Source organism: Centropristis striata, chromosome 10, assembly GCF_030273125.1.
Source record: "Centropristis striata isolate RG_2023a ecotype Rhode Island chromosome 10, C.striata_1.0, whole genome shotgun sequence".
Lineage (NCBI taxonomy): Eukaryota > Metazoa > Chordata > Actinopteri > Perciformes > Serranidae > Centropristis > Centropristis striata.
The window spans coordinates 16195884-16218723 of NC_081526.1; the positions used below are offsets into that span (position 1 = coordinate 16195884).

The 22840-nt window shown below is 39.7% G+C and overlaps 1 protein-coding gene across 4 annotated transcripts in view; it reads right to left on the bottom strand.

Annotated features, from left to right (window-relative positions):
- Positions 1 to 7667: 7667 nt before the first annotated feature.
- Positions 7668 to 22840, bottom strand: part of nalcn (sodium leak channel, non-selective) — a 71894-nt gene continuing 56721 nt past the window's right edge. For 3 of the 4 annotated variants that reach the window (XM_059342566.1, XM_059342565.1, XM_059342564.1), the window contains 26 exons: positions 21520 to 21621; positions 21360 to 21429; positions 21152 to 21243; positions 20894 to 21016; positions 20332 to 20388; positions 19718 to 19838; positions 19498 to 19629; positions 18937 to 19104; positions 17846 to 17950; positions 17055 to 17161; positions 16846 to 16966; positions 16622 to 16720; positions 16312 to 16405; positions 14186 to 14292; positions 13965 to 14039; positions 13743 to 13862; positions 13582 to 13650; positions 13337 to 13485; positions 13137 to 13230; positions 12528 to 12660; positions 11449 to 11564; positions 10843 to 11000; positions 10034 to 10184; positions 9769 to 9918; positions 9512 to 9629; positions 7668 to 8573 (listed from right to left, as the gene is read on the bottom strand). In XM_059342566.1, the coding sequence (XP_059198549.1) occupies positions 8431 to 8573; positions 9512 to 9629; positions 9769 to 9918; positions 10034 to 10184; positions 10843 to 11000; positions 11449 to 11564; positions 12528 to 12660; positions 13137 to 13230; positions 13337 to 13485; positions 13582 to 13650; positions 13743 to 13862; positions 13965 to 14039; positions 14186 to 14292; positions 16312 to 16405; positions 16622 to 16720; positions 16846 to 16966; positions 17055 to 17161; positions 17846 to 17950; positions 18937 to 19104; positions 19498 to 19629; positions 19718 to 19838; positions 20332 to 20388; positions 20894 to 21016; positions 21152 to 21243; positions 21360 to 21429; positions 21520 to 21621 (2974 nt within the window). In that variant the 3' untranslated portion in view covers positions 7668 to 8430. Of the gene's footprint in view, positions 8574 to 9511; positions 9630 to 9768; positions 9919 to 10033; positions 10185 to 10842; positions 11001 to 11448; positions 11565 to 12527; positions 12661 to 13136; positions 13231 to 13336; positions 13486 to 13581; positions 13651 to 13742; positions 13863 to 13964; positions 14040 to 14185; positions 14293 to 16311; positions 16406 to 16621; positions 16721 to 16845; positions 16967 to 17054; positions 17162 to 17845; positions 17951 to 18936; positions 19105 to 19497; positions 19630 to 19717; positions 19839 to 20331; positions 20389 to 20893; positions 21017 to 21151; positions 21244 to 21359; positions 21430 to 21519; positions 21622 to 22840 lie in introns of those variants that run through there. The other variant, XR_009395004.1, reaches the window with a different exon arrangement.

Sequence of the window (22840 nt, forward strand, 5' to 3'; positions counted from 1 at the left end):
ACAACACATTTAGAATATATTCTAAAAAATCTAATATGACTCAAGTGTCTACAATTTCCACCACAACCACTGGACACTTTACTGCTGATTACCCCCTGCAGCCAGATAGAGGAACACTCATTTAAATCCTCATCTAGCCTGTTAGTTAACAATTACTTCCTTCCTGTTCTTTGAAAGCAGAAAGAAATCTGAATGCCTGCAGAAGATTTATTGTCAAGTATGTTTCATTTAATCCCATTCATGACTGTATTCCTTTTTTAGCCTTATATTTTCCTTATGAACAATTATGCACTGTGGTATTTGATGTTACATTTAACATAAGTACCGGTAAATATTGCTCAAGAGAAAATGGGGTAGTAAACTTTTTCAGGAAATTTTATTAAAATTATTGGGAAAAGTTTTCCTTTGTCTTCATAATGCATGCCAGAAAACTGAATTACTGCTGCTGGAGCTTTCAGATGCAGATATATTTGACCTAAAAACCTTCAACAAACACTGTTTCAGTAAACGCAGGTAACCTCCAGCGATTTCTTAAAAAAACAGCCCAAGCTGAATTCATTTAGGAGCAAATACTTTGTGTCCTTTTTGAACATAATTCAGATCTGTTTGTTGTTTTCATTTGACATTAATGAGTTTGTTCCTACTTAATAATTCTTCAGTGATGCAAAGTTGTAAAACCAAAAAACATAAATAAATCCCAGTGGTGGAGCTAATTTTTTTTGGCATTCACTTTCTTTTGCCAATTCTGAGTACGTAAACAAAAATGCAAACTATTCAGAGCTAATTATATGCAACTGTCTGGTCTGTGTTCTGCACTGCTCCTCATTATAAACCTTTTGGAAGATCAAATTTGCAAAAGGAATGGAGGAAGGGGCAAGATTGCTGTGTTTGTAAGCACTCAGAGGGACAGAAATGGAGGCAGCCTGAACTCCAGGATGCTTCCCCTTCTCTCACCCAGAGACTGATACAACAAAAGCCTGTGTCTGCGCTCCACTGAGTCCGGATCCCTTGGCCTCCATTACTCCCTACCACTGCCTCATATAGAGTATACACTAAGTTAGCAAACTTACACAACATTCTGGTAATCCGACAATTGTGCTATCTATCTGTTTTTGTGTGTATGTGTCCATAGAGACGGACTCCCTGTAGAGCCACATCAGTAATAATGAATTGTGTGGAGGCTGGAGAGGCCCGTTTCTGGCAGGGTGAAGACTATACTGTAACTTCATCCTCAACAGAATGGTCAAGCTCAACAAACCATTTGATGGTACACTTACTGACTTGCTTGTTTGGTTTCTCTTCTGTCTTTTGAGCACAAATGTAGAGTCTATTTACCAGGAGTTAATCAAGTTAAACTGTTGAGAATTTGCAGCTATAATAGCAAAATGATTCCTTTTTTAGGGTAATTAAAATTAGGTTACAAGTAAACCAGATTTATCCAAATAATCTTGTGGCCAGTAACTTATCCTGTCCTCAGTGTGAAATTAATTGCTGTGAAGTTGTCATGCCAAATATCAGAATCTTATTTTGAAATCAGATCTACACTGTCTTAAAAAATCAGAACTGTGCCAAGCCAAGCAGAAAATAATCAGTAACATCACACAATCCATGAAGGACACTGATTTTCACTTTGATACTGTTTGATGCTGTTTGATTTTGTTTGTTTGCTCTGGCGCATGTGCCCACGTGCCAGTCTGTGTGTATGCATGCATGCGCGTACTCTGCACATGAGTTGGGAGTTTTTTTGGAATCAGAAAAATGGAGTGTGACTGCAGAGCAGAGAAAGGTTACGTTTGGAAAACAAACTATATGACAACAGCGTTCTCGTTTGATATCCTGATTGGCAATCTTCAAATGCAGCCAAACAAAGAGGAATAAAAAGAGAAAAACAAAGGAGAGGCAAAATTGAAGTTGTCATTTTGTACCTGAGTTGTCCCAAACTATCCCATTCTGCAGCCAGTGGGGGTTTCTGTCAGTCGGCAGCGGATTTCTATATTTCTCTGCCTCTGTCACTGCCATTCCACTTCTCTGTCTGGGCTTTTATACATCTCTGGGTCTGCAGCTTAAAATGACTAGGTTGGACACAGAGGAATAGGGGGCCAGATCAGAAATACATACATTAAAATCATTCACAATTTCCAGAGGAAGGGGAGGGACATGTGGGCAGGTGCGGGCCGACTGGAATTAAAGGCAGTCTTTGATCTCTGTAGAATAAGACACTACGTATGGATGCTTATTGAGCTGAGGAGGAAGCACGTTGTTCTTTTGTGTGAATGCACAATGTTCCAGCACACAATGATGGAGCCTGAGAGCCATTCTTCTTCAGCTTGACCTCACTGTAGCACGGCTTCTATTTGTTGGTTTGCTTTGAAGATACAACTGACATTGGAGTAGAAATGGAGGAAAAGGCAGCCAGGGATGCAGCCAGGCATTTTGTTTTACAGGTTTTATTTTAGGATATCTGGTCTATTCTGATGTGAAATATCTTCCCTAAATAATGCTGCTTTCTCTGTCCTTGTTAGTACATTACAGTCGAATTTCCTAATTCACATTGCATTGCAAATGCTTTGCTTTTTCATGTCACATCCATTTTCTGCTCCCTTGCTCACAAACACCATATTCATGCACAATTTGACATAATGGCAGAGTTAAAAACATGAAATTATAAGGTAATGTTTCACCGAGGGCTATAATCACATTAAAAAATGCTTTCCCAGTGATCTGTAAGATTGCTTGCTGCAGTGAAATTTAATAGTTTGAGCATAGCACCCCCTGCAGGCAGGCATTATTCCTTGCTAATAATACCCTCAATGTTCGGACTGAAGTGGAGGCTCTCATTGTTACCCTTTCACTGCAATTACAGGCCTTTCTACTTTGATTGGTGGGTAATTGAATTGGTTTGAGCCTGTATGATTTCCTTCCGAATTTTCCACTCATATTCCAATCTTGGCTTCAGATCAGACAAAGCCTGTCTCCCAGTAATTAAAGACGCCAAAGCCAGGTGTAGAACTGGGGAACTAGGGAACCATAGCCAGATGAATGGGACTGATTAGGTGTTTAGTGAAAATGAGATTTTCTGGCTCAAAGACAAAGTACAGCCTCGCACTTGATGCTCGGTGATCGGTGGGGTGGCAATTGACTGCAGTTGATGAGGTACATGAGGTAAAGGCCTGAAAAATGACTTCCTGCATTCATCACATTTACAAAGGAGCCGGAGTGTCAGAGTCTGAGTCTAAATCTGAGAGATACATTTCAAGCATGAAACAGGCTTTTAAATTGAACTTATATGGAGAAATAGAAGATGTTTGTTCTAATTAGGCGGAAAACAGCCTGTCCCAGATCAGTTGTGGAGATTATGAACAGAGAAAACCAGGGAAATGACAGCTTGAGACAAAAACAACTAAAAACCTGTACCGTATTCAAATCAAAACATCTGTTTCTGATGCATGTTAAAGCTATACTATGCAAGATTATAAAAAGCATTGTAGAGAATGTATCTGCAGAGACTCTGCCCTCTGCATGCACTTTCTCTCTTCTTATGCTTTTGCTGTATTCACGATATTTCTGGGCATGGCCCGTTGTGCACAAAGCTACAAAAAATTTAATGAGCAGACAACACCAAGCAGACAAAGCTCATTTCAAAATAAGAGTGAATCTGGGGTTTGCTTTTACTTTCATTGAGCCAGGAAGGAGGGACCAAGTTTGAATGTGGAGTTTACAAATAATAACGGATGATTCCTGCACAGGGTGTCTTTAATTTTTGGCATATTTCGGCGCACCTTATCTGTCTACTTGTTTGTAATATGTCACAATGATGAAATAAAAACCTTGACCTTGACTTTTACCTATAGATTTTTAACCTGTTCTTGAAGTTCACATGGGGAAAATGAGCCATTTTGTCAATGTATATAAAAAAGGATTAATTGTACATTTAATTCATTGTAACTGTTACCACCGCATAAGTCAAAAGATTTGGCCTTTTTTCCTGCATATTCAGTGGAAAGTGAATGAGGTCAAACAATCATATTTTGGTCCTAAGCGTGTGACAGCTGTGGTCAGGTCAAGGTCAGCGTACTTTGCGTGGTGGATGTACGCCAACTGACTGAGTGGAAGAGGAGAGTTTTTTCTGCCTTCATTGAGACTGGAATGGATTTTAATCAACACATTATGCCAGTTGTTAATTGCTTTTGCCGCCTGCTGCTAAAATAATTTGCTACTTTTTTATTGTAGTAGTAGCCATCTGTTTCAAAACACAGGGACAGGATCAGGCCTAGACCTGGGGTGGATGTTGACATAAGATACAGGCGGCTAATTTGCACTGCCACCACCTTATTTATGAGGCTAAGAACGTGTGGAATGGAGCGAAAGATTCACAACGAGGATCTAAAAACGGAGAGCACACTACATTGAAATGATGAAAACAGAATATTAATCTTCAGAAAAGAGTCAAAATGACACTTCTGAATATAGTCATGTACTGAAACAATAAATGGCTACTCTCTGGACTAAATGTACATGCCAGCTAATCCAGCACATCTTTTAAAACAGACATCACTTTGGCCTTGGGGAACAATGGCCTCCTTATGAGGCTCACTTTGCTTTAACCCCTGTCCGTGTCTCCTAATTGCTCAAGGCTGCAGACAGACACTCTCAATAGTGTCTAGAAGGAACAATAGCCATGAGGACCTCAGTGAGAACATCTTTACCCTCCTTCACCTCATATTTACTCTAATCAGCCTTACTGACGGCAGACATCCCTGGTTGTATGGACTGATGGTCCGGTCTGTTCTCAGGTCAGGTTGCTCAGTTTATGGTTTACAGGTAAGTTTCTATTTGAGTGAAGTAGTGAGTTTATATATTTGTGCTCCTTCTTGTGTTTGTTTAAGGCAAGATAATACAGGAAAAAAATGGTCAATTTTGAGATTTTGTCTTCTTTGAGACTAGTGGAAAGTAAACATCCAAAATACATATTTGTGTTTATTTTACTAAACATTATCGATTTGCATATGTGGATTTGTCCTAAATTCATCAAAAGTTAGAATTGGATAATGTCCCATATGCATATTTAAGCATAAAATTGTGGTGTGTTCAAATATCATAATACATGATCTGATTAATGGACTGATAAAAAGAGGTAACCAAATGTCCCTCTGTAAAAAATCTTTGACTTTAATTTGTCAAAGTTCTGGAAATGTATGAGATAATGCCTTAGTTCCAAATTAACTATACCATCAGACAACGTTAAAATATTGTTCTGGGGATGTTTCAAGGTGATACAAATTTTAACCCTATTCACCTGTCTTACCTTAATGTGCCATCATAGAATATGTATTTAAGTGCAGTTGTCTGTTTTTTCCTCTGTCATGATGCTTCAATACCAGCAGAGGAGACATACAATAGAGCAGGAATGCAAGTTAAGACAAGATGGACAGCAGCCAAAACTGAACTGAGTCAAGCATTGAGCATCATTTTTGTTCTTGAGAAAGGTGTTGGAATCTGTTGGCTGATGATAACTCTGATTATGAGGATTCTAAACACTTTAAATCTCTGCCATTCGAAACAGTGATCATTTACACATTCAAGGGCAGTCACACCTCATTTCTGCTTAATAATCAGATAACATGGCCACATTGTCTCTGTGTGATGTTTCAGAGGTATAAATTCAGCCTTTCTGGGGGAGGGTGACAAGAGTGCTCTAAATTATATCTGCTTTCCAACACATCCTCCTCCAGAACTGCTTTATAAATCATTATCATCATGGAGAGTCATTAATAACTGTACTGGGGATGTACAGTATGTGAAGTGTCTGCTGTTGAAGAATTTCTGCTCACTGGCTCTGTAAGTCATGCATACAGCACTTGCAGTATTTCCATCAGTGTGTGTATCTGTGTGTGTGGTTGTCTTTTACTTCAGTATAGGCAGAGGAGGCCTCTTATAGTCTATGTGATGCTGCTGCTGCCACCAGGATTTGAAGGCGACATCTCAACAGGAGGGGACCAAGCCATCAAAGCCATCATGTACTTTAATTACAGGTAATCTCGACTCACAGACAATCTTCCACTCCCTCTGCTCTTAAGAACTTCCTCCTCAATTACTAAAGTGCCTCAATTAGGCCCTAAATAAGCAGTGGACATGCACAAGGGAAAGATGGGCAAATTACAATAGAGAGGGTAAAAACAACAGGCCCTGTATGAGCCAGTGTGATGCAGAGGCAATTAAAAGACAAAAAAGTGTTCTACCACGCAGGGCGAAAATGAGAAAAAAGAGAAGAAGCCCTTTGATGAGCTAGTTCTGAGCTAAGTGGAGCTTAAGAGGCGATGGTTGAGGAGAAGAAAGAACGAGAAAAGAGAAATTAAAGACAGTTGATTGGCAAGAGAGCTGATGTCACACTGTTTCCCTACAGGACCATATGTCGAGGGGGGGCACTCAGTCATCGAGAGACTGGAATGTGTGAGTAAGTCATGATTTCTATAGAGTAAGGAGGCGTCCCACAGGCAGCTGATTCTCTACACTCACATTCATTATCCAGCCAACCCCATACACACTCCATCAACTGTGGAACTTACTGGGCTTTTGAATGGACAAATGAAGACCCTGTCTCTTTTAATGGGCTAATTCTGTGTCTAACAAGGGCCCTTGTTAAGGGAAAATGCTTTAGCTGCAGCCGGCAGTCAATTAGCTCAAATCTAACCCGGAGCGATTGTCTGATGAATTAACGAGAAAGAAAATACATCATCAAGGAACACAAAGAGTAAAATGAGAGGCTAATGCACACACACCTCTGTTTATGTGTTTGTTTGTGTGAGTGGGTGTGTGTACTCACAGTGCCCGTCTACTGGATCAACTACATTTCAATCTGTGGACGGCAGATTCACGCTGACCCGGGCGGCTGGATGGAAACTGAGCTCATCTAGGTCCTCAGCAAGCTGCCCATAGCAGATGACAAGACTGTCATCATCAGCCATCACTGTGAAATGGAGAAAGTGCTGAGCGCCAGGACAAGCAATGACTTAATATAGGAGAACTGTACAATGTCATGTCGTCAGAAGGAACAGCCCTGCACCCCAGATTAGAAATTATCCAAATAGTTACACATCATACATGACAATTAATGTACAGAACAAAGTCGGGACAATATAGTCAGAAAAAATAAATGCTCAACAGCTCTTCAGGGCAGCTCAGCATGTATCCAGGAGAGGGCAGTGTTCTGCAGAGAAGAGGTGAGACGGCACTGAGATCCGAGCAGATGTGTGCGAGGAGAATCATTAAACAGCATCTGTCCACTCAATTACCCCCTTCGTTAGTCTAATCCCAGATATTTTCTTTTTTTTTTTTACTCATAGAGGGGTAATTAAATTCCGAAATAAATTGAATCACTGTGTAAAACAAGTCATGATGAAGGAAGGGGGCAACAGGCAGGCCAAAACAAGAGGACAGACTCACGACCTGTGTTTAAGGTAATACAGGCAATGTACACATTGTGTGTGTGTGTGTGTGTTCTGAAATGTTCTTCAAATTAAAAGTTTGAAAAATAAAAAAACAAAACTATTCCAAGCTACAAACACTCTATTATCTAAATAATAATAAAAAAGAATAAATCAATAAAATAAACAAAATAAATCAATAAATGAAATAAAATAATAATAATAACATCTGCAACATTTTTTTGCTCATAAATGCCCATGTAGGCCTTTATTATAATAATTTAATATTTGATAAAGCTAAAGATTTATAATAATTTACAAAATATTTCATGTTTTAACTCCACACAAATACATAAGATAGATTTGACTTTTAATTACATTCACAGTCATAAATCTAAAAGTTGCTTCAATTGGCAAGGACAAGAGGCCTGGTTTAAGTATAAAGTGACTATAAGAAAATTGATATTTATACGATTAATACTGAAGAGACATTATCAGAAACAGGGACTAAAACAGAGGAACAGAGACAAAGCATAGACATGAAAGGACGTCACAAATTATTGTAGCTGCACAAACGTAATTACCTGTTTCCAACATGAAACAGCAAAACAGTAGAAAACATTTAGAGCAGCATCTTGTTGGGTTGTTTCATGAATGCAACATGTCTTTTCCTGTCACAGTCTGCCTTAACACCATAAGTGCCTGCATAGAAAAACTCAGCAATCATAATGAGTGGCAATCACAGAGGAATCGTAATACCTACACGAGAGGTACAAAATCTTCACTGCATGTCAAAATGGCTGCTAAAAGAAAGTATCACTGACAACCTGCACACACCAGCCGACCATACTTTCTGAACAGTTCTGAACCGGGATAAAAAAGAGAATAGAAAAAGCATCATTTTCAGTGATCAGGGGACAGCAAGAGGAAATGAAACAGCTTAAGTCAGCCAGCAAGCTTCCCAGCTCATCTGTAAAAAACTGCAGGATGCGTCGCGCCTCATTCCCTAAATGTCAATGAGGTCGTCGCCGCTTTCGTCGCTCTCCACAGTCAGCTGACGGGTCCACCACTTCTTCACCTCTGACCCCGAAGAAGCCTCATCGTTGACAGGGTTCATCTTACACACTATGGACTTGACACTTGTGCGACCTGACACAACAAACACAAAGAACAGAGAATTCACAGTCTGATTCTTGTCGTGTCAACATGTATTTATTATTTTTTATTTTTTAAATTCCAAAAAAGAGGGGGCCTTGCTTCTCGCCATGCTACTGTTGTAAATAAGAGTTAGTTTCTTACTGACCTGTCTGGATAAATAATAAATAAATAAACCACTTTTTCTTTAATATAAAGTCACATAAAGCTGATTTTCAATGGCAGAGAGACACACTTGAGACCTCCACCTTAGGTTAATTTTTATGCCATCTGAACCTAGAACACCCGGTTCACATCATGGATTTTCTTGAAAATAACTTTTTTTAAATTCATGAAACCTTGTAGAGTCCTCTACCTCAAAAACGTTTTTTGTTAATACAATTTTTGAAGTTTCTGAACTAAATGTCATCACTTTTGTAATTTCTTTTTGTGAATTCTTTGCTTATTCTTCACTGAATTGTGTTGAAATTTATACTGAACATCCAAGAATGCCTGATGATAATTTGCAACATGTATTTGTGCAAAAATAAATCAAATTTATAAAAAAATATTTTTTACCTGAAAAAAAGAAGAAAAAAGAGAAAGGGAAAGATAAATAAACTAATATTTAAATGATTTTCTCCGCTAGTTTTCACTTTCTTGGAATAGAATTCTGACTGGTATTAAAATAGTATTATCACATCTAGAAGTTATTTGGTCCTGCACAAAAAAATGAGTGCCAAGATCTTGGTAAATATAGCTATGGGAATGGAAGATGGAAAAATTGATGTAAAAAAAAACAAAGATAATTTACTTCTTGATGATTCTTTGAATTCATGGCATGAGCTGGGGGTTCTAGGTGAGTTGGTGTGGAAGGACTCTTAAAGAGAGCATCTGCTACAGAACTGTGCCACTTGAAATACAACTGTGACAGCAAACAGAGCCGTACACACCTGCAGGCAGCCGCCACTGTCCCAGCTTCCTCTGTGGTCTCCCCAGGTCTGAAGAGTCCTGCCTGTAGCCTCCTCTGTCTGACAACGTGGGGCTCAGTAGCTGCTGGAGACCACTCATCTAAACAAAGAGGAGAGATCCTTTGTTTCACCACTGCAAGCGCACACCTGCAGATTATATGATGTGCTTGCTATACATCAAGCTGTGAGCGTGTGCGAGTGTGTGTGTATGTGGTGTCGGTATGGATGTGGGGCTTTACCTCAGGCTGCGAGGGGTTGTCTGGGTTGTTTGTATTGTGGTCTTCACTTGGCAAGGTGGTCTCTATGCTGGGGGGGTTGAGGAAGCGGCTCAGCTCCTGCTGCTGGCTCTCTCTCAGGCTGTGGATGATGCTACACGACTGTTGCTGCTTCTGCAAGGGCACATGGACGTGTGTGGTCAGTGTGTGATGTTGTCTACTGGACACTTATGTTTGTAAATCCACTGGGAATTTGTGTGTTTGTGTATGTTTCTGTTGAGAGACTAACCGCCCGGATGCGTTTGAGGCATTTCTTGAGCCACATGCGTATGGTCTGCTTGGCAACCTCTTCTTCAATGGTGTACTCCAACTGTTCCCTGGCCAACAGCTCCTCCAGCTGGAGAGACTTTCTAATGTCCACTGAGCGATATGACAGCATGCTGTCACACACACACACACACACACACACACACACACACACACACACACACACAAAAGAGAGACATATTTAGTGGAATATAATTATGCCTCAATTGAAATACAGCTTATCAGGACATTAAAACAAGAACTATTACTTCAACAGGTAAATCTACAAAAGCCCTGAGAGTCTAAATAGGACATGTTTTCCCCCCCAAAAAAATCTCACTTTCTGGGCTTCCATATAAAGCTCTCAATGTTGCACAGAAGCAGCGCCAACTCATCAAGATCTAACTAAAGTTTAAAAACTTCTAAACCCTAAAATGATGGGATGTGATATGAGTCGCTACACTCCAAGGACCCCAAAATCGTTTGATATTTTCAATAAGAGGGAGCCAAGTTGTTGAAGACATACTGTCCCACTTTCTCTTTAGATGCAGGTTTTGTTAGCTCCTGTGCAAAATATAGTTTCCTCCAGTGATGATTCCTCAGTCCAGAATTTCAAATGGCAGAAATGAATAATATCTCTGATACTGCTCCACTTAGAGATTAACAAAATAGGTACTCACTTAGATTAAGAAACAAGTATATTAAGTGCACAGCACATTATTGGTGTTAAATAGTGTTATCTTAGACACGTTATATCTGTGTGAAGTATATGTGTAGGTGTTCCATGGTCACCTGAGCACATCATGGAAGGTCACATCTCCTCCACTGTGCAGTCGCTCCATCTCATAGCACATGTGTTTAAACAGCAGCTTGTCTTTGTCCAGGTCCACCTCCAGTCTGCCTCGGAGGAGTCGAAGCAGGAACTTCACCCTGGATGTGGGGATCACACCCTAGAAGTCGGAGGGATTTTTAAGAGGCTTTGACCTGAATCAAATCCGTGATGCTCAGACTTGGACCTGCATTGAGTTTCCAGCTTTAAATGAAAAAACCCTGATTGATCCTTTTTATGGGTCATAAAATGAAAGGGCTGCTACTCACACATACATATATTGTTCTGTATGTTATAATTGTGCAAGCCTGCTGCAGAAAATAAAAGCCAACAATACATCCAGATGACTTAATGAATAAATAGAAGTTGGGGTCTACATTTTAAATCCTGCACACACTGTTCTAATTACTTTTACTCCAATAATTCAATACTTTGTTCCCTTCAGGACTTCTCATTAGCACTCATTACGCTTTTATCTTTTCTATATCATCCTTTGCATATAGCCATATGATCATCACCCTCTCCCCTCTGCTGTGTCCTCATCCTCTCTCCTATTGCTAATTTCTCACCTCCCGTTTGTCATCCACCATGTTCCAGATGATCTGGAAGTGCCGCAGGTCATTATAGCTCAGCAGCTGGTCTTCCTCGGTGGAGTAGAACAGAGAGAAGTTTTCCACGATGATGGCTGCGGCAAAAGTGAGATAAATTGATTCTTACATGCAACTTTTCCATAATAACATCCACATGTTTTTAATTTTAAGATTTGTGTTTGTCTAACAATGCATGCAAGTTGTTCTGCTGTTCGCCAGTTAGAACTCTAAATATCAATTCATTTTTTATGATGCCACGAGTCAACAGTCTTGGCTTCTGGGAGACTTAGTCTAGGTTTTAATCAACATATTATTGTAATGTGATTCACTGTTATTATATTGAATCTCATAACATGACCTCAAGCAAGAACACAGTCCTGTTGACATTATTTTTTCACTCGATTCTGTACTTTACTTTTATTCACAACAATCTTGCTGTTCTTGCTTGCTTTTTCCCATCCATTGCTTCTTTAGTGTGTGATATCAAACTTCTTGTTCCATAAAAAGTGTTCTTTGCAAAAGGTCAGTGGTGGCTCTTGCATCACAATAAGTATCTGTGGTTTATGCCTCACCATCTGTGACTTTCCAGACAAGATTACAACACAAATAAAAGTGAATGATATAGATAGAGTCTACCAAACCAGAGAAAAAAAAAGAGGCAGAGAAATGGTTTGGATCAGTCTTAAAACTCATTTAGATTCTACTCATGCCCCTCTGTGTAACCCCTTCTTCTTTCTGCCATGTCATTCTGCCTCCCTCCCTCTTCTTGTAAGGCAACCTCTGACGTGAAAAAGACATAATTTCTGCATGAAGCGGTTTGATCATTTTGCTGATAATAGCCCGCAATTAACTCAACTCTCATCAGTGGATAAACTCTTTGTTGTCTTTTCGGAGAGATAACAAAACCACATGTAAGTTTGCTTTATGAGCTCTGTAGTCTTGGATAATATAAAACAGCATGAAACAGAGCCCTTGCTCCCTGCCAAATTACAGGTTTGTCGTTCTTTTGAATGGCTTTTATCCATGCATACAGTTTTGTCCCTACTACAGACACTGACCTACGAGTAGGTTGAGCATGATGTAGGCTATAATGACGTAGAAAGAACAGAAGTAGATAAGCGCTCCAGCGTAGTTGCCACAGTCAGTCTCCCAGTAGCGATGTTTGTCCGGGGTGCAGAATGGAGCCTGAACCTGGAGAAAAACAACCATACATTACATCAACGTATGGGGCATAAAAACATACCATATGTTCCATGAAACACTAAAAGTCTGTCCCAAATTACAAAAAAATATATCTTCTTATTTACAGAGTTATATCAAGCCATGCAGAAAGCCATGTCAGCAGTTTTCATCAGGGCTATTTCTTTGCTGGAAAGTAGCTCTCCTAAAACTGCTGACAGTGAGGTCTGTGGAGTATCCAAAGTTATGTGAACAACAGGGAGTAACCAGAGTAACTGTTAATTTTTGCTGTGAGCACCACAAACAAAAATCTTTTCGCCTCCATTGTATTGGGGTAGCGGCAGGAAATTGAGGTGAAGCGACCCTTTCAACACAAAATATAATGTTTCAAGAAAAAATACAGTATTGTTTATTTTTTGCTAGATTGGGAATAGATGGTGTGTTCTTTTGTCTGTGGGGGTGTGTGCTGGATCTGCAGCCCATCTTACCATGCAGTCATGCATAATTTTATTCCAATCTTCCCCTGTGACAATACGGAAGAGAACGGTGATAGCTTTGCCCGCTGTGGAGAAGTTTGCATGCCTGTGACAAGGGAAGACAGAGAGAATCAGACAACTTTATATAGATATGTTTTACTGTATCTACATACAGCCTGGTATGGTTAATGAACAGAAGATCTGATCCTTACCGGTTGATGTTCTCTCCGTACTTTACAGTTCCAAAGAGAACAGTGCCAGCAAATGCATAGCAGAGGAGAAGAAGGAACATGCCCACGATGATGAAGAAACTCTTGTACATGCTGACGACTACAGTCAGCAGCAGCATCTTCAGAGTCACCTTTAATCATCACACAGAAGCATATTTTATTGTTACACAACATTTTTTGGCAAAAGACTATAAATTGAGAATGTTCTAGCATCCAGTTATACTCACATGCTTCCCACATATTGTAAAGAATCTGAAGACAATCACGCATGTGCCCATCATGTAGGTATAAGCATTCTAGAGGGGGGGAATTATATCGTTATTTGTGTAATATTTGCTAAACATTAATTCCTAATATGTTCCCTTAATGTGAAAGTCATTTGTCTCACCAGTAAGGAAAAGTGCAGGACTATCCAGATAACACCCAAAGACGTGACCAGCAGGTCGTAGCGATTCCGTCTGCTCTGCCAGTAACCAGCTGGAGACATGGCTATGAATTTCATGGTCACCTGAGTAACAACACCAACAAGTAGCATCAGACAGACGTCTATGCCCGGAGGAGGCAATCAAAGTAAAACTTGATGGATGAGTAGATAGGGAAACAGGCTCACCTCCAGTACAAATATAAAGGTGAAGACGACAGACATGGTGGCAAGAGGGAATGTTACTTGATCGTCCACGTCCCACTGGAGGAAAACACATTAACACATGTTATTATGTCAGTTCACATTATTTATTTAACACATTGAAATATCTCACTACTTGACATGCAAAATAAATAAAAATCATTCATAAATGAAATGACAGGATGCAGTGTGATATATGGCTTCACCTTGACTGAGAGCAGCACCGACTGTGCCAGCACCAGCACAGCAATTCCCCGTTTGAAGAAGGGATGTTGAGTAATGTCATACATCTTGGCCCGGAAACCCCCGTTTTCTGTCAGGCAGATAAAACACCAGAGATTTACAGATACGTACAGAAATATAACAACATTTCTCATCTGTTTTGTTTAGCTTTGTGTTTGCATAACCAACAAAGACTTGTGTTTGGGAGTGTATGTATGTGAATATGTATGGGTGTGTATATACAGTACTGTGCAAAAGTTTTAGGCAGGTGGGAAAAAATGCTGTAAAATAAGAATGCTTTCAAAAATAGAAATGTTATTTTTTTTTATCAATTAACACAATGCAAAGTGAGTGAACAGAAGAAATATCTAAATCAAATCAATATTTGGTGTGACCACCCTTTGCCTTCAAACAAGCATAAATTCTTCTAGGCTTTTTTTCCCCACACCTGACTAATACTTTTGCACAGTACTGTATGTACATGCACATTAACCTACCTTTATTCCTATATTGCATTCTATAATGTAATACTTGCAGTTACAATGCTACAGTGGAAGCTTCTTTTTTTTTAGGATTTACTGTCACTGTTACTTTCATTTATTCTATTTTATTGTAATTATTATTATTATTAATTGTATAATTGTTTTTTACTCTTTTTATTTTGTTTAATTAACTTTTTTTTATTTTTTTAGGATACATTCTCTGTGAACATTGTGTAATATTTTAATTCAGGATGGGACTCTGGACAAGTGAGTGATCAGATTTGAATGTCTGAACTGGCTGCAGCAGTGCCTGAATCTGTGGTGGTGTCCCTTACTGTCCTGCAGATGGCACTCATGGACTACTTCGGTGTTCCCAAAACACTTAATTCTGCTGCTGCTTTACCCCTTATTTCATATCCTAAAACAAAAATTTAACTTGAACAGGAGATGTAGAGTCTTCTCTTCAGCCCATTATGTAACTGAAGCTGCTTTAATAAGAGATGAGAGGAGCTAATGTAATTGGCTGTTACTGAATCCCTTCCTAACTGTCCTTAATGATACTGTACTAGGACTATAGCTGCCCTATGGGTTTCTGGAACCTCATTCACATCTGTGTCAGTATTCTAGTTTTGAATTTCAGGAACGTTTTAGTATTTGATCCTTGTCACAACAAATCCTTGTTAGAAGAGATCTTTGTTGCAAATCCCTGTTACAGCTGTCTGTAGTTTCTACTTCAAAGCAGGGAGTTTAATATCTAATGAACATGAAACAGAGATTTAACAGCAGCACATCTGAGTGGCAGCCTGTGTGATTACATATGACTGCGGACCACAGAGAGCATCTTTGCATGTACTCTGAGTGGGACCGTGTGAGCAAAGGCCAGCTCAGGCTGTAATGATCTGCCAGTAGTGAGTGAGTGGCGCCAGTGCTGAGGGCCTTTGGATGTGGATCAAAGTCAGGTTGATACTGCTGGTGTCAGCGGCACTGCTGACTAGAACTGAAGCCATTGATTTTCTGTTAGTTCTCAGCTTCAACTGTACTAACAGGCGGTTTCCCACACTGCCTCTGAGGCACTTCAACTATTCTCACGACTCCAATCAGGAGGAAGAGCAACACTGTAACGCTGCTCAGAAATGTGATCGATAGCAATATAGTTTCATGTGTGTAAAATTGAAGTAAATCCAACACTCATCTGGTTAGTACTTGTTCATAAATGTGAATTTGGTGTGGTAGTTTACCTCACAAGAGGTGTGAAAATGTCATCCATTCGCTAAACAAATTTCCTGTATAAGGCTGTGGCATGCATGATTCAGTGTCTGAGCCTTTCCCGTTATCCGTCCTCCTATTCAGCTTCTTCATTCCTGCTGCTAGTCATCACTTGGGTGTCATGATGAATCGTACAAGGCATCAATCCTCAATGAAAAACAAGGACTATTACATATGGATTAATCATGCTGGTGCTACTTAGGGATGCACAGGCACACCACATGATCAATCAGGGAATGGGGCAAAGACGTGACTTTCATACTGTAATGTCAACATGATGCTTTATGCTCTTTCAATGCTGTGTATTATGGAATGAACTGCCAAAGCCATTGGTGGTTGTGCTCTTTTTCATATGTGAGCACCTGGGCGAGGGGGCAGGTGGAGAGGTTGGGCTATTTTCAGTCGGCTCTTCAGATCTTCCCATCTCCTCTGGTCCACTGTAAGTAGAGCAGTGCCCTGGTGGTGGGAGACACAACACATTTAAAAGCCTGGGGATGGTGTTTTTGCAAGCTTGGAGGTCTAAAATCAATACTATGTAACTGCAGTGTCACAAGTTTGAATGTGTCTGTTCCTGTCTGCTTCTCTAGTCTCTTTACTCCCACATAAAGGAAAAAACACCCATAAAATAATCTTTAAAAAAGTAGGATGCGTCTTTGTACGCTTGACTCTTACCTTGTTCTCGTTGAAGTTTGCAATAACAACACCCACAAACAAAGTGAGTCCAATCATGCATCCCAGAAACACAAAGACATGGATGTAGATGCCATGGATCTGCAGAAATAAAGGTATTTAAACAGTTTAAAATGTGTTTTTTCATACTGTTAAAATCAGCAGTCAGAAAACACTTAGATGGAAGCGAGTGGAAAGGCAAGGAAAGGTAAAGTGAGGTTCAGTACCGGTCCAACGCGGTGAATAATGACATCTCGGACCTCCACCCAGCCTTTGAGGGACAGCACCTCAAACAAAGCCAACATGGCATTTCCCACATTGTCAAAGTTAAAATTACGAGGGTTGGCCCTGAGGAAGGATCAAATGGATAAATCAATCAGTGGCTGAAGAAAAACAATCCTAAATCCAGCAGTAATAAAAAAAAAGCCAGCTTTACCAGACTCTTGGTACCCAGAAACCAGGTTTCTTCTCCCCAGCCTTCAGTCTCAGGTTGAGGTTTTTGGAAACGCTGACATTTATTCGGAATATGCCGTGACAGTCATCCTATAAATAAAGTTTTCAGCAAAATAAAGCAACCATTAGAACAGAGTGTTGCTGTTGCTGCAAGTGAAGTGGTTTACTACATAACTTGAGCTTTTAATTTGCTAAAATGATAAACGAGCAGAGAATGTGACAATAACAATTGTTTTTGCATAATGCATAAGTAGTTTAATAAGGCTGCCTTATCTTGCATTCTTATCCTTATCTCTATTTCATTGTCTCAGTACTTGTACTCTGTGGAATAACAATAAAGTCATATCTGATATAATTGAATCTTAACTATTAAAAATCAAAATAGTTTGAAGAAATGTGTTTCCGCTCATTGATATGCAAAGATAATATTCATGCATAATATTACCAGGGCATTCCCAGTTCTCACCTGTTAACTCGGTGAGTAGAATGTTATTATTATTAGGAACTATAGCTTAAATTACTAAAAATGTACCTTTTGAGGATCTGTTTGAGCATAATAATGCATAAACATCTGTAAATGGTTTTCTATATTATAAAAGATCTACTATGGCTCAAGCTAAAATAATGACTGTTAAAGAAAGTGGGCTTAAAGAAACTCCTGGAATATTGATTTGACTGGGGAAACCCCTTGTTCTTATTCGGCTTGTGGTTCTCTGCAGGGAGTGTGGAATGGGAGAGGGTGGTTTAGTGAGGAGATTATGTTTCTTGCTGTACCCGTTTAAGGATATGGGGGTCGTTGCACTTGGCAAGCTTTCCGGCAAACAGTTGAACTCCAAAGCTTGCGAACACCAGCATTAGTGTGAGGAGCAGAATGGAAACCTGCAGGAGAATCAATCAAGAGTTTAAGGTAGACAGTTCAACATAATCCAAACCGGTGAGATTAAAGAGCAAGCTAAGGATGTCAGACAGCTGTGGATGTAGAGACCTCAGCTGGAAAAATCTGAGTCGGACCCAGAAAGAATCAGTTACTATTGCAAGCTTCTGATAATATAATAAAAATCCATGGAAGGCAAAGCAAAAGCTAAGCAAAGCCCAGAAAAAGGCCAGGAATGTAATAACAAAAGGAACACAATCCAATAAAGGTGAATAAGATGCATTATGGCACAAATCCCGGTTGTAGTTTTGCATGTTTTAAGCCGTGTACTATAAATCATAAATACTTTATACTGCCAACCATTTTCCAATTTATATCATGGTTTTTCACACATCTTAAGGCTTTTTCATAACTGTAATTACAATTTAACAGTGCTGCATTAGAGTTTCAGTCATTTTAAGTGTTATGTTATATTGCACTGAAGTGCAACTAACTACCTGGCGGATAAGGAAAACAAAGTAAATCACACATGAAATAAAAATGTTTATTTTATCGCCACTTAGGTTTCTCAGTATTTTTTCTAAGTAGTTTTCTCTTCATTATGTGGCTTAAAGTGAGGAGAGGGAGCTATGTTTATGCACATTCACATGCATACACCTGTAGTTCAATCGACACTCTGTGATTTATATATTTTAATTAATAAAAATACCTCTATCTGCTAGTAAATGTAAAGTAGTTCACCTCAATATCTGATGTAAAATAACTTTAAAAAACTGAAAAACTAGTAGAATTTGAAAACAGTTTAATTATTTAGGGCTGTAAACTTACTTTTGAAAGCGTTTGCCAAGCATTTTGGGTTGTTTTTGCACATTTTGCTGTTTTATATATATTAAAAAAGTGGTTATCATTGATGGCAACCTGACAAAGACCACTGTTAAGCCCTTCTGTTCTACCGTGCACAAGTGGAAATTATATACGGCAAACTATATACCAGGAAAATCTCCTTGAATCCTTTGAGAACCTCCCGCACCACCTTCCTCATCTGGGGTACCAGCTTGAAGATCCTGAGCGGACGCAGGCAGCGCAGCATCATCAGCAGCTGAGCCCCAGACTCAGGAGGGACGTCAGGAGGCAGCCAGCACAGGAAGATCAGACTCACCTACAAAGCAAGGACAGCATGAAGGAAAGCATCCTATATCGTAGAATTGCAATGTGTTTATGTCATAGAGTCATTATTTAATTTACATTTTAGCTGTCCCATTCCCTTATCCCAACCAACCTGAGACAGACAGGTTCTACTGCAAAACCAGTGAACAAAGACTAAATCCATCTTTTGCATAATCTACATGCAAATTCACTGCAGATCAGTTATTTCAGGAAGCCAATAATATGTGAAATGATGACAGTGAGGCCACCAAACTAGATTAAGCTATTTATATTCATCGGCTACAATTTAAATAAGACAAATGACACGTAGTTAGTCTACCCTCAAATACTTTTCCCAGTGATTTAACCATTATGATCAGACTTCCGATTGGATGAGATTCCTCACAAGATAGATGAAAATGTCCATGACTCCTCCAAAGTCTCTGATGACTGCTGTGGGGGTGAAGAACAGCCCGTCGGCCATGATCTTCAGGTTGAGCTCGATGCTCATAAAGATCACAAACACATACTCCCCGATCTGAAACAGAGGGCGAGGGTGTAACATCTGTGCAATCATGCATATGCTCATTTGCTCATGCAGCCATTGATCCATCTTTTTTTATTACCTGCAGTGTGGGGACATGCATGACCCTGGTGAAGGGTGATTCAAACATCATGGAGATGCACGAGCAGATGGTTACTACTATCATAACCCAGTCCAAATAGGTGACAAGGCCCAGAAGATCGCTGCAGGGACACACACATTAACACAGTGAGTTTTTTTGGAATTTGAACAGAGAATTAGTATATTCGGCGTAAGTAGGTCAGGAAAGCTATTTGGTTTGCAAACCAGCACATACTCCTTCAAGAAAAAAACGCCAAAAAGAGAGGGATGATATGTGAGGAGAGAGTGAATATATCTTTGTGTGTGTATGTGTGAGCAGCCCAATCTGTTCTACAGAAGGATGTCAGTTAAAATCCCCCGGCACCAACAGTATCTGATACAAAGGACTGCCTCTCGCTTTAATAATAAGACTCTGTGCTCGGCTGAATTACGATCAGGTTGCATAATGGGTGAAATCTATTTCACAGCTTTTCACTTCGCAATTTTCATTCCTTACCACCAGTTTTGGGCAAGCATAACAGGCAGGTAATAAGGTGCAGAATTAATAAGTATTCTACTGTTGTAGAACAGACAGATCAGTAGAGAGCGGAGGAATCAATAATTCATCACACTTACTACAGCTGGTGGTATTTGGTGTTCTTCACTGCTCCTGTTATGGGGTCGGTTTTGGATCTAGACATGAAATCATACAAATAAAATAAAATGTAACAATTTTGACAGAACAAAGCAAAAATATTATAACTACCAACTACCAAACTCACACAAGGGCAATAACCATACCAATAACCATAAAAAAAAAAGTGGAGGCAGTCATTGTGACGTCACCTATTGGTTTGTGGACTACAAATTTAAAGCCTTAAATTCTAGTATTTTGGCTGTTGCCATCTTGTTTTTCTTGAAGCCAGAAGTGACCATATTTGGACAAAAGGGTGGAGCTGCATTGATGCATTGCCACACTTCCAATCCTGAGTGCTAAATTGCTGTTGTGGTGACTTGTCAATCACAAGGCAGCCACGCCCTAATGCCCAACTTGATTAATTATTTATTATACTGTTAATGAGACAGTTATAATAAGAAAATGCACATTATTTTGTATTGAAGACTTGAAGTCCAATTCGTCTGAGCAACAAGAGGCTGCTGATAACAGATAAATATGCAAATACAAAAGTGATCTTACGCGTTGAAGCGAGCTCGGACAATCATCCTGCAAAAGTTCCTGAAGCGGTGCTCCCGCCCCACAATGAACAAAGGCTTATCAAAGTAAGGGTGATTTTCCCTCAATTCCTCCTCCTGGACTTTTCTACAAGCACAGAGATAGGACAATCAGTTATATGGGTATTAACAATGAAACAGCAAGAACTGGATGTACAAGATAGATTTCCTTTTGTCAGAAAGTTATTTTACAAGGTGATATTGGGTCATATTGTGTGAATACCTTTTCATTTCTGCTTGTTCTTTCTTTTCTTGGATCATTTTGATCTCACTGTCCTCTCTCTGTGCGTTACGATAGCGTACTGTACTGGAATGCTGGGGAAACAGAAGAGATGATCAAGTTATATAAGATGTATTTTTGTTTTGTTTTTCATTTCTAAGCTGTTTTAAGGAATAGACACAATACGCTGTCGGTATTAGTGTGTGCTCACATCCTGGGTGAGTGTCTCCAACGACTTCCCTCGGCTGATCCTCTGACTAGTGGAACCATGTCTGAGAGATCTGCAGATACAAAGAGCAGATAAGTAATGCACAGCAATACTGAGCAGGTAGACAAGATTTTCATTTCTGTATGCGTGTGTGCGGTCAGACCTGCGCTCCTGCCGTATGTGATGCTGGACACTGAGTATGGAGCGTTCTTTGGCTGGCTGGCCTTCAAAGGATCCACTTAGCATACGCTGTCTGGTACAAGCGCTGTGAAACACAAACAAAAACATGTTTTTTCTGTCCTTATGATCAATATAATGAAGATTAAAAAAAGGAACAGTGTGTGAGGTCACCAGCTGGCAACCACGACACAGCTGGATCTGGTCCATGTTCCTGCATAACGAGCTATCTTCGACTTTCGTCATTCTGGGTCCATAAGAGCGGCGATTCAGACTGTTATTTTGAAATAGGTTCCAATCATTCCATTAGTCAGTGAGAGCATGTGTGTGTGTGTGTGTGTGTGCATTCCTTTCTGTTCTGGCTAACAGCAGAGTCATGTACCAGAACAGAGCTAATGACACTGTGGGCACCGGCAGCGTGTGTACTTTAATCATTTATGGAGACTCTGAGCGATTAGTTGTTTATTGGCAGTAAGTATGCATGAGTGCCTGCGTATGCTGGACTCTGTGCATGTTTGCCGACGTTGGTGCGACTGTGAGCCTAATTGTGTGTTTGTGTGGAAGATGGCAAGCCAGACAGAACGTGTTATGACTGCTGATATACTGTCTATCTTTCAGACTGACTGAATAAGGGAGGTGGGGGGGGAAGAAGAGCGAGCCAGATTGGACACGGTGCCGGCTAGCTAATCTACACTTAGTGCCAGCTCTGCCATGCTGAACAGCAAATTATCCATTTACTTCATCGCGACAGTAAATGAGTCTGAAGTGGGTCTGTGTGTGTGTGTGTGTGTGTGTGTGTGTGTGTGTGTGTGTGTGTGTGTGTGTGTGTGTGTGTGTAACATTAACAATGCCAGAGTACTGTTACAGCAGAGTTACATCTAATATGCACGTACATAATTAGTTTCACCCACACAAAGACTCGGATGTATTTCAAGACTGTGGATGATGATAATAAACACATCTAGCTGGGGTCTCTAAGGATGGTGTTTCACTGCAAAATCTTATCATCTGCTGATTAATACCAAAAGATCACAATCAACTGACATTCAAAAGTGGGAGCTGTTTAAAGTTGCAGATCAAAAGACAAGTGGGTTAAAATTGAAGGGATGTACTCAATAGTTCGCAGCTTAATTCATAATGTTGACATTCAAATTATAAGTCAACATTTGCTTTTATTTTTCTATTTTGTCACAGTATTTTTACACAGCTTCTGTTCAAGATTAGCAACACTAAAATTCTTAGTATTATAGTATTTGTAGAATTAGATGCTTGTGGTGGCTGCAGAGGAAAGTCCAAAAGTCTTGCTG